The sequence below is a fragment of the Suncus etruscus genome, chromosome 20 (assembly GCF_024139225.1).
Source record: "Suncus etruscus isolate mSunEtr1 chromosome 20, mSunEtr1.pri.cur, whole genome shotgun sequence".
NCBI lineage: Eukaryota > Metazoa > Chordata > Mammalia > Eulipotyphla > Soricidae > Suncus > Suncus etruscus.
The window spans coordinates 27,451,796-27,465,228 of NC_064867.1; the positions used below are offsets into that span (position 1 = coordinate 27,451,796).

Here is a 13,433-nt window from a genome sequence, read left to right on the forward strand (position 1 = left end):
CCACACCCGGTGACGCTCAGGGGTTACTCCTGGCTATGCGCTCAGAAGTCGCTCCTGGCTTGGGGGACCATATGGGACGCCGGGGGATCGAACCACGGTCCGTCCTAGGCTAGCGTAGGTAAGGCAGGCACCTTACCTTTAGCGCCACCGCCCGGCCCCTCAACTTGAGACTTCTAAATGAATTTGATGGTCAAATCAAAAGTATTCCACCATCTGATATCATCTCCAATGTATGGAGAGAAAAGACTGAAGACAGTTGTAAGACAGGGTATAAAGGAAGATAATGTTTCTGTATTTCACTCACTTGGTAAACAGCACAATAGACTGATAACATGTATACTTATGTAGACAACTAGAGAGATCATTAAATATCTTGAGCTACGAGATAAACAGAAGAGTTATATTCAGAAAATGCTATAGATAAGTCAAATTGAAAAATAACCAGCTGGAATGCAGACAAGCAGAACAAAAATGAAAACTAGAAAGTGGTTTCCAGGGGTTACTGAGGAGGAGGGGTGTGTGAGAGTAGATGAGTCATGCTGAGGGACCCCCATCCCTGTATTACTGGCCATCCTGACTGTGTGTATCTTGACTCTGATCTGTCCTAGACATTCCCAGTGAGGAAATGGATGAAGGTTCCCACACACTTCTCTGTTATTATTTATTTTAGTATTGTTTTTATGGTTTGGGGACAACCCTTGACTGTGCTCAGGGATCACACCTGAGTCTGTGCTCAGTGGAATCATATGCAGGATTGAACCTGGGTCAACTACTTGCTAGGTAAGTTTCTTACCCACCGTACCATTTCTCCAGCCCCTGTATTATTTCTTATTCTGTATGTAAATCTATAATCTTCTCCCAAAAATTCATTGTAAAAAGTAGTCTGGCTATTTGCCAGACATATTTCCCTTTCTCTTCTCTCACATCTCTCTAAGTGATTCTCATTCAATAATAAAACGACCTGGCTTCACTTAAAAAAAAATTATTTTGGGGGCCGGGCGGTGGCGCTAAAGGTAAGGTGCCTGCCTTGCCTGCGCTAGCCTTGGACAGACCGTGGTTCGATCCCCCGGTGTCCCATATGGTCCCCCAAGCCAGGAGCAACTTCTGAGCACATAGCCAGGAGTAACCCCTGAGCGTTACCGGGTGTGGCCCAAAAACCAAAAACCAAAAAAAAAAAAAAAAAATTATTTTGGCTTAGTGAGTCCTCTGAGTTTTCTTGGGGGAGGAAAGTGACGAATATGGAGGAGAATAATCCCTACACTAAATCTCACAAGCATCCAAATATTTGGAAGTGGGCACTGACCACGGGAGACAGAACAAACACTTCTGTTGGCTCGCCCCTGGATTCTCCTGCCTACACATGTAAACACAGCGCTGGTGTTTACAACGGAAAATAATATTTATGATGAGAAGCTGGTTCAGGAGACAATTACTGAGCTCTGATTTGAGCCACATAACCCCTCCCTGGCTCTTTTCATGTTGGCCAGGCCTGACTGCACTGCCAATGGATCTCTGGACTGTCCCCACTGACGTCCAGCTATATGGGCTCTGAGCACTGCATCATGCCCACCCAGTGGAGATAAACTGCCAGCTTAGAAAAATTGGGGTTGCCAAAAAAATGTCAAATACCTTACTTGTCATCTTTTTTTTTAACTGAATTTTTCTGGTTTGGGGGCGATGGCTGGCAATATTCAGGGGTTACTCCTGGCTCTGCACTCCTGGCAGTGTTCAGGGGACCAGATAGGATGCTGGGGATTGAATCAGGTCAGCTATGTGCAAGGCAAGCGCTCTATCCACTATGATATCTCTCCATCCCCAGTCACTGTCATTTGTTTAGACTCTATATTTGCCTTCTTGGGAGGGTAATGTTAGGATGAAGGCTCAGTTCTTGGCTGTGATACTGTACCTTTCACTCCTAGCACATAAAGCTGTGTGTTCCTGAGAGCCCTGAAGGGCAGGGCAGTTATGCTAAGCTCCCTTCCCCTCACAGCATGGGCCTGTGTCAAAAGAACTCACCTGGGGAGGTGTCCTGGGAACCTGTGAGATTCTTGCTGAAATCCATGGGGTAAAGCTTGCGTTTTGGTGGGTGTGGAAGGAGACTTGTACAAAAGTGTTGAGTCTGGACTGAGAAGTTAAGGGTCTAGGATGCCTAGTGTGATTGCTTGTCCATTCCCTGGTGCCAGCAGCCCTTAAGGGACAGTACATGCAAGTATTCCCAGGAAGGCACAGTTTTGTTGCTTCTGGAAAGAGTTACTTCATCTTTGGGGTCCTTTATGATTCTACCCTGGTCTTGAAACTCAGCTCACCCCTCACACATCTATCCTTCTAGACCAGTAACCTTATCAAGTATGACAAAGCTGCTCAGGGTCACCCTCAGAAGACAGATCAGTCTCTGGGGTATTTAGGGGGTTGGGGGGATTGAAGACCCATGGGGTTTCATTTCTTATTTCCTCCCACAAAGGGAAGTTTTTCTCCCTGCAATAATATTTTTCTATCACTTTTAGGCTGAATGATAATTTTTTGGCCACACACAGCAATGGTCAGGGGTAATTCCTAGCTTTTCACAGAGGGATCACCACTGGTAGTACTTAGATCATACGAGATGTTGGGGATTGAACCCAGATTAGCCAAGTACAAATCAAGGGCCCTACCTACAGTACTATCTCTCCAGCCCAAATAATAACATTTTGGCTATATTGAGTTATATAACATCTAACCACCTATACCATTGATTGCTCCTTTTTTGGAATAGAGGCAGACTCAGTGGTACACAGGCCTTACTCCTGGCTTTACATTTAGGGATCCCTTCTTTTAGGCTCAGGGGACAATATGTGGAGCTAGGGATTGAACCTGAGTTGGCCATATGCAAGACAAGTGCCTTACCTACAGTACTATTTAGCTCCTTCATCGATTGCTTTTTGCTTTGAAATAGAAGTAGCTACTGAAAGAACTTACCAAAAAGACTAAGGAGAAATAGATCTCAAGCTGAGGAATGAGCACATGGAAGCCCTTCAAAGGAAGCAGCTGGCAGGAGTTGGTCCTTTCAGGAGATGGAATGTCCCTTTACAATAGAAGAAGGGAAAGGAGAAGCAGCTGCCCCAGTTTTGTTTGTGGCAGGCCCACATATTTTTGTTGTTTCTCCCAGATCTTCTCTCTTAGTGCCCAAAGCAGGAAGTTTTCAAGCAGAGGGTGTGTGTCCACAATGCCCAGACCTGTACTGCTAGACACTGGGCCTTAAGAAGCAGAAAGATTGCCTTCTTGTATAGAGTCAAGCTCCTTCCAGAAAAGATGAGCCCCTGAGGAAGACTTTGGGGAGCTGAAGTGTCCTCTGGTCACCCCTGGCTGAATTCATGATTTTTTTTATCTTTAAGTTTTACACATGTTATTAATTGGGAGGTGTCTTGGCATGGATAACTTTGTTTATCCCATTTGGAGTTTTCTCAGCTTCTTCAATTTCTCCCCAACTTTGGGAAATTTTCAGCCATAGTTTTTTGTAGTATTTTTAGAAATTTGTAGCAGCACAGATGGAACTAGAGGATAGCATGCGGAAAAGTGAGTCAGTAAGAAGGAATAGAGATAGAATGATCATCTCTCTCATGTGTGGCACTTAAAGATACACAGACAGGTCCAGAGGTAACATAATGGGAGAAATGATCCACACAACTAAATTGGGGGTAGAAAGAGAGTTGATAGAGAAAGGAGTGTTAAGGTCCTTGGGAGACAGAGGTGGGCACAATGGCGAAGGAAGGGTTTGATATTGGGATTATATGAATGACAAACCAATATTAATAGTATTGTAAACCAGAGAACCTCAATATTTTAAGAAATAAATCAAAATAAAAGGCAACAGTAGGTTAGACAGAGACAGAAAAGGAAGCCCTGCTGTGAGATGAGTCTGAGAGAGTTGAAGGAGGCAGGGGATCAATGACAAAGGCCCTCCCTCTCAAGACACCCTCCAAGGTATCAGTGAGAAAGAACAAGGGCTCAGTGAAGGCACCTTCAAACGGAAACAATAGTCATGCTGTAGGTGAGTGTTGAGCCATGGGCTCTGGCACTTCCAGAGAAGAAACCACCTTTACTTACATGCTCGTACAGTTTCTTCTTAAAGGCCACTCTCTGTGCTGCCCTTTGGCACAGGATCTCCAGTGCACGCTCCGCCATACCTACAGCTCTCATGCAGTGGTGGATTCTGCCTGGTCCCAGGCGGCCCTGGGCAATCTCAAATCCACGACCCTCACCTGTGGGGTGAAAAGCACAGGTTAGGATAGTGGTTACTGTTCTTTTCACTAGTGACCCCCACTAGGGGGGCATGTTTGCCCGCACTAAAAATGGCATTTATGCTGGGAAGAAGCAAGCTGTGAAAAAATTCCCAAGACCTGAGTGAGGCTTTTCATTTCTATAGTCAAACCGTCATCATCAACCATTTCCACCCAACTTCATAACTGTTTCTCCTCCACCAACAAGGGCTTTGAGTCTTTAGAACAGGGGTTTCGAACAAGTTCGACACAAAGAGCCAAAATTTTAAACTGTGAAAGTCGGAGAGCCACATCACACAGAGATCTGCCAAAACAGACAAACACACACAAAAGCATATAATTTTAACAATAATATATTAAACACATATTGCATTTTGCCATTTTGAGTGAGGGTAAAAATCCTGCAGTGATGGTGAGGGTATGCTGCGTCCTCCACACTCAAAATTAATGGCAAGATGTGACACAACATGTGACACACGGGTCCCCCCCAGCTCGCTGGCCTGTGCAGTTGTTTCCGAGGGATGGGAGATGAGATGACGCAGCCGGGGAGCGGGACTACGCACTCAGAGATCTCTCCTCAGAGGTCCCTCCTCAGAAGCAGCAGAACAAAACCCAAACTTGGCAAAGAGTCACAGTATACAAAAGAATGATAAGAGGCAAAGAGCCACATTCATTTTGGCCAGGAGCCACATGGGGCTTGAGAGCTGCGTGTTCGCCACCCCTGCTTCAGAAGCTTAGCAGGCAGCTCTTCAGCAGGGATTTTAAATCTAGATGAGGAGCAAATTGGTGGCAGGAAGGAAAATGGAGAAAAAGTTGGGAAAGGATCCTGATGTCAGAGGCATGTTGAGTGGAATGGGGTGAGGGAACAAGAACCATTCCTCAGAGACCCTCTTCTGAGGTGCAGGCTGATTTTTGGCTTCTTCCAGTAAGCAAACATGTAAAGTCATTGCAGGCCCACAATGCACGTGATTGTTTGTACTTCTAACGTTTCTGAGGCTTAAATTTAGAAAGCACTGTTGTCTTCTTTAAGACAAGTTGGTACAATATTTGATGAACTATATAGCTTTGATCCCCAGAATGTTTATATTTAGATGCTTTCTATTGATGTAACAGATAAGACCATACCCAACACTTAAAATAAAACATTATTGTTCCACAGCAGAAAATCCACCATATAGGGCAGGAGAGATCGTACAGGAGGAAGACTTGCATGCAGCTGACCCTAGTTCAATTCCTCTGTGCCTCATACAGTAGTCCCCCAAACTCAGCTGGCGTCACTCCTGGGCATAGAGCCAGGAATAGCTCCTGCATGCTGCCAGGTGAGGTCCAAAATCAATCCCCCCCAAAATAGAAAAAGTTGTCCTTACAGGTAGAGAAGGAAAGTATCTAAATTAAGGTAAACACCTTCCCCACATTTAGTCCTGAAAAAAATTTTACTATCCAACACCGGAGAGTGATTTTTTCCAAGCTTCGCTCACCTAGTATTAAATTAGTGACAGGAACTCGCACTTGATTAAAATGGACTTCAAAATGTCCTCCATGTAAGTGATCTGCAAAAAGCAAAATAAAATGTTAGTAGGAACCAACGCAATAATAGAGTAGGTATTTGCCTTGCATGCAGCTGACTGAGTTCCATTCCTAACATCCCATATGGTTCATTCAGTACCACCAGGAGTGATTTCTAAGTACAGAGTCCGAAGTAACCTCTGAGCATCACTGATTATGGTCTCCCCAAAATTCAAAAAAAAATTGTTAATGAGTCAAATGTGCTGATACCAAAATAGCCAAATATATTCATTTATTGAAGTACAATTTCTCAAAAAAAAAAAGAAAATAGGATTGAAAAGTCTTGTATATCACAAACATTCCTACCCCATAAAGTCCCCATATTTTAGAGTAGAGTTGAGAAATAGTTTTACTTAGAGGTTTCTGAACCATTCTCTAAAGTTACAGAACTATAAAAAAAAAAAAAAAGGGGAAGATTGAGCTAGAGAGATAGTTCAGTGGGTAGAGTACTTGCCTTGAAGACAACTAACCCGAATTTGATCCCCAGTACCACATATGGTCTCCTGATCTACCAGGAGTGATTCTTGATCACAGAGCCAGGAGTAAGCTCTGAGCATAACTGGATGCAGCATAAAAACAAAACAAAAAAATGTGAGGGGACGGGACTCCATTATTAATGCTGCTGCCTTGGACCATTCTCCCCAAAGAATTTTTGCCTGGAAAAAACAAAACTTTCCAAGGTTGGGGAATGCATTTACCTTGCACATGGCTGACTAGGGTTTGATCTCTGACATCCTATATGGTCCTCTGAGCCCACCAGGAATAATTTCTTGAGTGCAGAGCCAGAAGTAACCCCTGAGCATTGCGAGGTATGGCCCCAAAACCAAAAACAAAAACGAGAAAAGTACCTAAAGTTTTAAAAACGTTAACAGGAACAGGAGAGAGACTTCTAGAGCACATACTTTGCTGAAAAGTCTAGAGCACATACTTTGCTGAAAGGAAGCCCAGGTTCAACCCCTGGCACCATATTGCCCCTCAAGCACCATTGTAAACACAGAATCCCAAAACAGAACCAGGAGTAGGCCCCAAGCACTGCCATGTGTGGCCTTAAACACAAAAGCAAAATGGAAATAGAGTAATATATTTCAGATTTCTCATTTCATGGCTGCAGAAACCTTCCCTAATAAGGGCCTGCTGGGAGAGAAAGCCGGTCAGCATGAGACCTGCCATGGTCAGGGGTGCTGACACCACCTCTAAGCCTGTTCACACTCTCACTCTGCCTGCCTCTTGGAAAGGGTGGCATTTGGCTGGAAACTTTGAACTTTAGTCTTTACATGCTGCTTATCTCTGTCAAGAGTGCCAAGAATTCTGGAGATAATCTTCTGCTGACTCCCCAGCCCTTTCCTGTCAAAACAGACATGAAAACTCAGCTTGCCCTGGACTGTTTCTTTTGGCCTCTGGCATGGGGACTTGTGGAGGTGCTAGTAAATCTGTTCCCAATGTCACTCTGAGGGGAGGACACATATCCCTGAGGATATAAACCCACTTTTATGTCTTTCACTTCTGCTCTGTATCTCCTCAGATGCCAGTGGGCAGTCTGGGTCAGTGAGCTTTTCATCCCCAACTGGCCAATGAATGGGCCACTTTTCTGCTCTTCAGCTGTTCTGTTCAGGAAGTCTTTGATTGCCTCCTGCACAGGGCCATACTCAACAATAAAGAGAAAGCCAGAGTCTCCATAGAACCTGAAGTTCAAGAAACTTCCCTAGCTTGTACTACAAAGTAGTACTAGGGTGTGTACAAGGGTGTGTGGTACACACCCTAGCAGGGTGTAGCATTCATTTATGTCCGTATTTGCAACTCTTGGCTCCTTTTCTCTCAGTCAGAAAGCCCAGAAGGCCTATATAGATAGCCTTTATTAACATGTTCTTCATGCCTAAACCTGAGACTTAGTGCTCTAGTACTTGCTGTGAGAATGACTCAAGAAACAAATAAACAAGGAACTTGAACAGCTGATGTCACCCTGCTTCTCAGGAATTCCATGCAAGGAGAGAAAATAGAAAATGTCAGCATTCAGATGATCAAAACTCATTGCTTAAGACTGGAGAGATAGCTTGGCAGGTTGGAACACACTTTACACGCTAGATGTCTGGGTTTGATCCCTGCTGTCACATAGTCTCCCTACCCTCCACAGTACCACCAGGTGCACTGAGCCAGGAGAGTCCCCTGTGCCTGCTGAGTATGGCCCACAAACTAACAAATAAGCCAACAAAACCCCCATTGCTTATGAAGAACTCCATTCAGGAGTTAAGCAAGCTAACCATGGAGTAAAAAACAAATTTTACTATGGATCATTTAGATCTATTTTCTTTTTCATGAATCCATTCACCTGGAGGACAAAAAGAAAACTACCAGAGTTTCTCTGCCCAGGGGAAACAAAACAGGGTAGAAGACTGCATTTTTCTTTTTCTTATGTGCTCTAAACTCCACTGATGATTCTTTGAGAGAGCTGCCTGGGCAAAAGGGTTTCTAAGAACAGGGAATGTTGCACTGGTGATGGGTGGTGTTCTTTACATGACTGAAACCCAAACACAATCATGTATTTAATTAAGGTGTTTAAATAAATTTAAAAAAAAAAGAACATTTCTTTTGTCTCTGACAGCAAAACTCTAGGTGCTCCTTCCATTGCTGAGCATGTTCTCAGCTTCCTGACAGCAAATGCATGGACGAACGTGTGGGTAGAGGACCTACCCAGGTAGCCAAAAACAGACAAAGGCCTTATGATTTCAACTCCAGGTGTGTTTAGAGGAACAAGAACCATGGTGTGTTGTTGATGTCTGTTGGAAAGAAAAAACAGATGTTAGTAAGTAACAGTCTATGAAGGGGATAATTCAGCAGACAATAGGAAGGGTCATGATTTTCATCCTGTAAGACTGATGTCAGGGATAGAAAATGAGAGATGGATCTGACAAGGCAGATGTGCCAGAAGTAACCACTGCAATGACTTGACATGATAAGAAAGTTGTCTGTGGTCTCTCTTTATGGGGAGCAGATACAAAATTAATTCTAAATTAAATATCTTAAGACTATATCTTAAAGCTATACATCTGCTTATAGACAGTTCTGAAAAACTGTGTAGTTCTTCTCATCTGGTCCAAAGAATTTGGAGAATTCAGAAACACTTTCTAAGCCAGTAACATGTATAACAACCATCATTGAAATGTTTCTTAATATATATTTTAGCAAAATAATCATGAAATACAAGCATGTGGCAGTTAATCTCTCTTATGGTAATTCTGATTTGTAAGGCTTGTGTTCATTCTATAAATAAATGGGAACCGAAAAAAAAACTTAAGCCTATATAGATTTCTCAGTCATAATGTTTTGCTTTGTTTTGCTTTTACCTGCTTGCAGAGGCGTTTTTAGTTCTTCCCAAAACAATCGCAATTTTGCAGTTTGGATTCCCAGCTCCTAAAACCAAGGGAACATAGAATAAATAAAAAGAAGTTTTCCATCTGAAACTTCTCTCTAGTTGCTCTAATAATTCCAAGTTTAGTTTTGGAAAGAAAAAATAAATATGAGAACATTTGATTCATTAAGTAAAAGCAATAATAGCAATGCTCAGTTCAAAAATTTACATCGCATTGGAAAAATGATTAGACAAAGCCAAGAAGGCACTCCGTCAATGATATCTGCTGCTCCCCCCCCCCCACCAAATAGTTAAATTTCAGAGAAGCTATAAAGCAGCTGCAATGCTTTGGGTATGTGGCAATAGTCCAGTTATACCCTGGCAGCTTCACAGAGACAGGACAGTCATACTAGACTGCACTGCCTGATTTTCTGTTACAACCCCAGCAACGTTTATTCTTCAACCAGGGGCTGAAAAATGACTTGTTTGCCAGTCATGGAGTCCAGTGAATGTATGAATCAGATGGTGCCCAGTGCAGCAATGCTATAGAGCAAATAAAGCTAGTCAAATGAGATCTTTAACCACTTCTGAGGCCCTGACTGGTTTCAGTAGGCTGACATTCCACTCAAAGCTGTATTAAGGGTTAGATATGGAGAACTGAAAAGTCATTCTCCAGCAGATAGGCTTTTATCTTATTTCAGCTGAGAAGTCAATGAGTAGTTGATGACTATTCAAGCATATGCTTTGGGTGTCCAAGGTTCCATCTCAGGCACATGCATGGCTAGTGAGCCATGGCACAGGAAGGTAAGTATAACCCTTCAACCCTTAATGGCAGTCATAACAACGGAACTTGGTATTGGAGGTCCAAAATCACATGAAGAATATATGAAGAAAATTACATGAAGAATAATTATAATCAATGAAAGACATCAGGAATTAATTTAAACTGTTGAAGGATGCTACAAAGATGCTAGATTTAGGGACCCACGGGATTGAAAATGCCCCTCTGAACAGCCCCCTACACCCTCTCTGATAGGACATGGCAGGTAAGATTCATATCAGTAAATTCAGACTGTGGAAAATGTCTGAAATGAGTAATCCAGTTTCTTCAAGCACTAAGTTGAGAGAGAGAGAGAGAGAGAGAGAGAGAGAGAGAGAGAGAGAGAGAGAGAGAGAGAGTTGAGAGATAAAAAGAGACTTAGGGCCAGAGTGTTCAATGGGAGGAGCATAGCACAAACTCGGCATGCAAAAGGCCAAGGTTCAGTCCTCAACAATCCATGGTCCCTGACTACCACCAAAGTGACCCCTGAGCAATAAGTCGGGAGTATTCCCTCAGCACTACAAGATGTGGGGCCAAAACAAACAATAGCTCATATTAAAACCCAACTATTTTCAACCCAACTTAGTCCTTTCTGTCCTGTTTAGGGGGACAACACAGCAGTCCTGGAAATGGCACAGAAATGGCATCGGGAAACCTCAATCACAAAGACAGGATTTAATGGGGTGGACCTCAAGTTCCTGAGGCCCCTGGTGCTTTGCCAAAGGCACAATAGGAAGGACCTGGAGAAGACAAGGCAACAATGCCAAGGCTGAATGGGTAATGTCCTGGGAAGATGTCATGGCTCTATGGAAGTCCCAGGGGCAAGGTCGGGAGCCACCAGCACAGCCCACTGGCCTATATGTGTCACCCCGAGTTCAGGAAACATGCTGGCACCACGTTATGCAGGGTTTCAGCTCTGCCAACAGAAGGCCAAGGCTCTAATCAAGGCCACAGCTCCAGCATGTGTCAAAGGTGCCTTGGGCGGGGGCATAAAATTTCCAGAATTAAAGTCCCTGCCTGCCATTGCTGGGACCAAGTTAGTGTTTGTCTCTCGGCTGCCCGCCTGGCCAAATGGGTAAATAACCCATAGACTGGCTCTGTCAAACACTTTTTTTTTTTATAAATAGATATGTTTGGGTTCCTTTAAATTTAATGAAATCTACTTTGTTTTGTTTTGGGCCACACCCAAAACAGGGATCACTCCTTTACATCTGGTGGTGCTCAGGGGACCATATGTGCTGCCAGAGATCAAATCTGGATCGGTCACATGAAAGGCAAAACTATCTCTCTGGATCATATCTACTTTTTAATCAATTTGAAAAGACCTCTCTGGATTGGCTTCAGCTGCTGCACCTACTACATTCAAATGAGCAAAAATCCCCCCATTCACGCTCTGCCCTGACTTATGATTATTTGACTAAAAAATTTCCCAACCCAATAATGGTACAAAAGTAGAAAAACACTGTTCTCAAAGGGATATCTTCTATAGGAAAATTCCTTCCCATGTTGCTCTTTTGCCAGGTTTTATATGTATCTATATATCTATAAGTATATATAAATATATGTACATACAGATCTATGGAACAGCCAAAGATGCTGGCGGAGACTGGAGCTGAGGCATTCAGCAAACTGTTAGATCAAGAACAACTCCTACCCTTTATTATTTTTAAACTTTATTTAAGCACTGTGTTAGAGAATTGTTCATTGTTGAGTTTCAGCCATACAATGGACACCATTCTTCACCATTCTTGCACCCTTTCCATAACCTATGTCTCCCACCATTTTCCTCTCACTCTCTACCCCTCACCTTTGCCTTGCTCTAGGGCAGGCAAATTATTTCTCTCTCTTTCTCTCTCTCTCTTCCCTTTTTGACAGTGTGATTTGCACTACTGTTGGAGGAGTGCCTTGCCTATTAGTTTCTTCACTTTCAGTGCCATGTTCTTGTCCAGAGCAATCAGTTCCAACTATCATAGTTCTAGTAGACCCTTCTCTACTCTAACTACACTCACCACTCTTTGTGGAGAATTTTATGTTCTGGGTTGGATATCCTGACTTTTGTCTCTATTGTTTCTGGGTGTTACTACCATACTATTTTGTTTTTCTTATATTCCAAAAATGACAACTATGCTTTTTAGAATATTTCCCCACACTGCTCAAGAAACATGAGATACTCAGTGCTTGGTTATAAAATGAACTAGGTAGAGGCTCAGGAAGAGAGAAAACAAAGACTTGAGGCACATGTTTTTGTCTTTTTTTTTTTTTCCCCAGGCACTGCAGGGTCCCCAAACACCACTAGGAACAACCTACACATACCACTTTGAGTGACCTCCAACAAAAACAAACAAACAAACAATCAAAAAATCAGGATAGGCTTTGTGTTATTTTATTGTCCAAGTGGAGGCTAATGTCAGTATCTGAACATGGTTAAGGTGGGTTGATGTTTGGTGGGTTAGGTGGAGTAAATACATTTTGTTGTTGTTGTTGTTGTTTTCACATCACACTCAGCAGCGCTCAGGGATTACTTCTGGCTCTGTGCTCAGAAATCGCCCCTGGCAGGCTTGGGGAATCATAGGAGATGCTGGGAATCAAACCGAGGTCTGTTGGTGTTGGCAAAAGCCCTATCGCTGAGCAATCACTCTGGCCCCAAGATAAATGCATTTTTATTTCCAGACATTTTCAACTATAATGATGACTTTATTGAGTCAACTCTTTCCTCAATCAAGGCAGATCTGTACTTCAAATTAATCTTTAACAGTTTTAGGGATAGGAACCCAGGAGTTGGCTTAGTGGCTGAAGGCACCTGCCTTGCAAACTAGGTCTCGAATTTCATTCCTGGTGCTCCTCACATCATCAAGCATGGTTCTAGCAGCGCTTCCATCTGAAAACCCCTGGTGTTGCAGCAGAGTGGGTGATATCTGGCACTCAGCGAGGTGTGAGTGAGCAAAATTAATTTTTGTTCTCTTGCATTCCACAGTCACAAATGCAAGCACCACAACCAAGCATGAAGGCAGAGCAACAACAAAGGGAATGGAAGGGAAATCATTTTACTATTTATTTTTCTGTTTTTTGGGTCACACCCAGCGGTGCTCAGGGGTTACTTCTGACTCTGCACTCAGTAATCACTCCTAGCAGGCTCAGGGGACCAGATGGGATGTAGGAATCAAACCTAGGTCTGTCCCAGGTCTGCTGCATGCAAGGCAAACGCCCTACTGCTGTGCTATCTCTCTGGCCCAGGAAAATCATTTAAATGTTATATTGTGTTTGTCTTTTGCTTCTGAGTGACAATCTGTTTTCTTGGGCCTATTCCTGGCTCAGTGCTTGGAAATCACTCCTGGCAACAATCAAGAGAACCATGTGGTCCTAGGGATCAAACCGAGGCCTCCTGCACACAAAACATGCCCTCTAGGTCTGTGGTGCTCTTTCTCTGGCCCTAGGTATTAATTAT

At 43.2% G+C, this 13,433-nt stretch overlaps 1 protein-coding gene across 1 annotated transcript in view; it reads right to left on the minus strand.

The window, feature by feature from the left end:
• Nucleotides 1-13,433, minus strand: part of ACAD11 (acyl-CoA dehydrogenase family member 11) — a 72,502-nt gene that overhangs the window by 5,096 nt on the left and 53,973 nt on the right. Inside the window, exons 14-17 of the mRNA XM_049766503.1 lie at nt 9,164-9,230; nt 8,511-8,596; nt 5,735-5,806; nt 4,084-4,238 (exon numbers count right to left, since the gene is read on the minus strand). Of these exons, the coding sequence (XP_049622460.1) occupies nt 4,084-4,238; nt 5,735-5,806; nt 8,511-8,596; nt 9,164-9,230 (380 nt within the window). The remainder of the gene's footprint in view (nt 1-4,083; nt 4,239-5,734; nt 5,807-8,510; nt 8,597-9,163; nt 9,231-13,433) is intronic.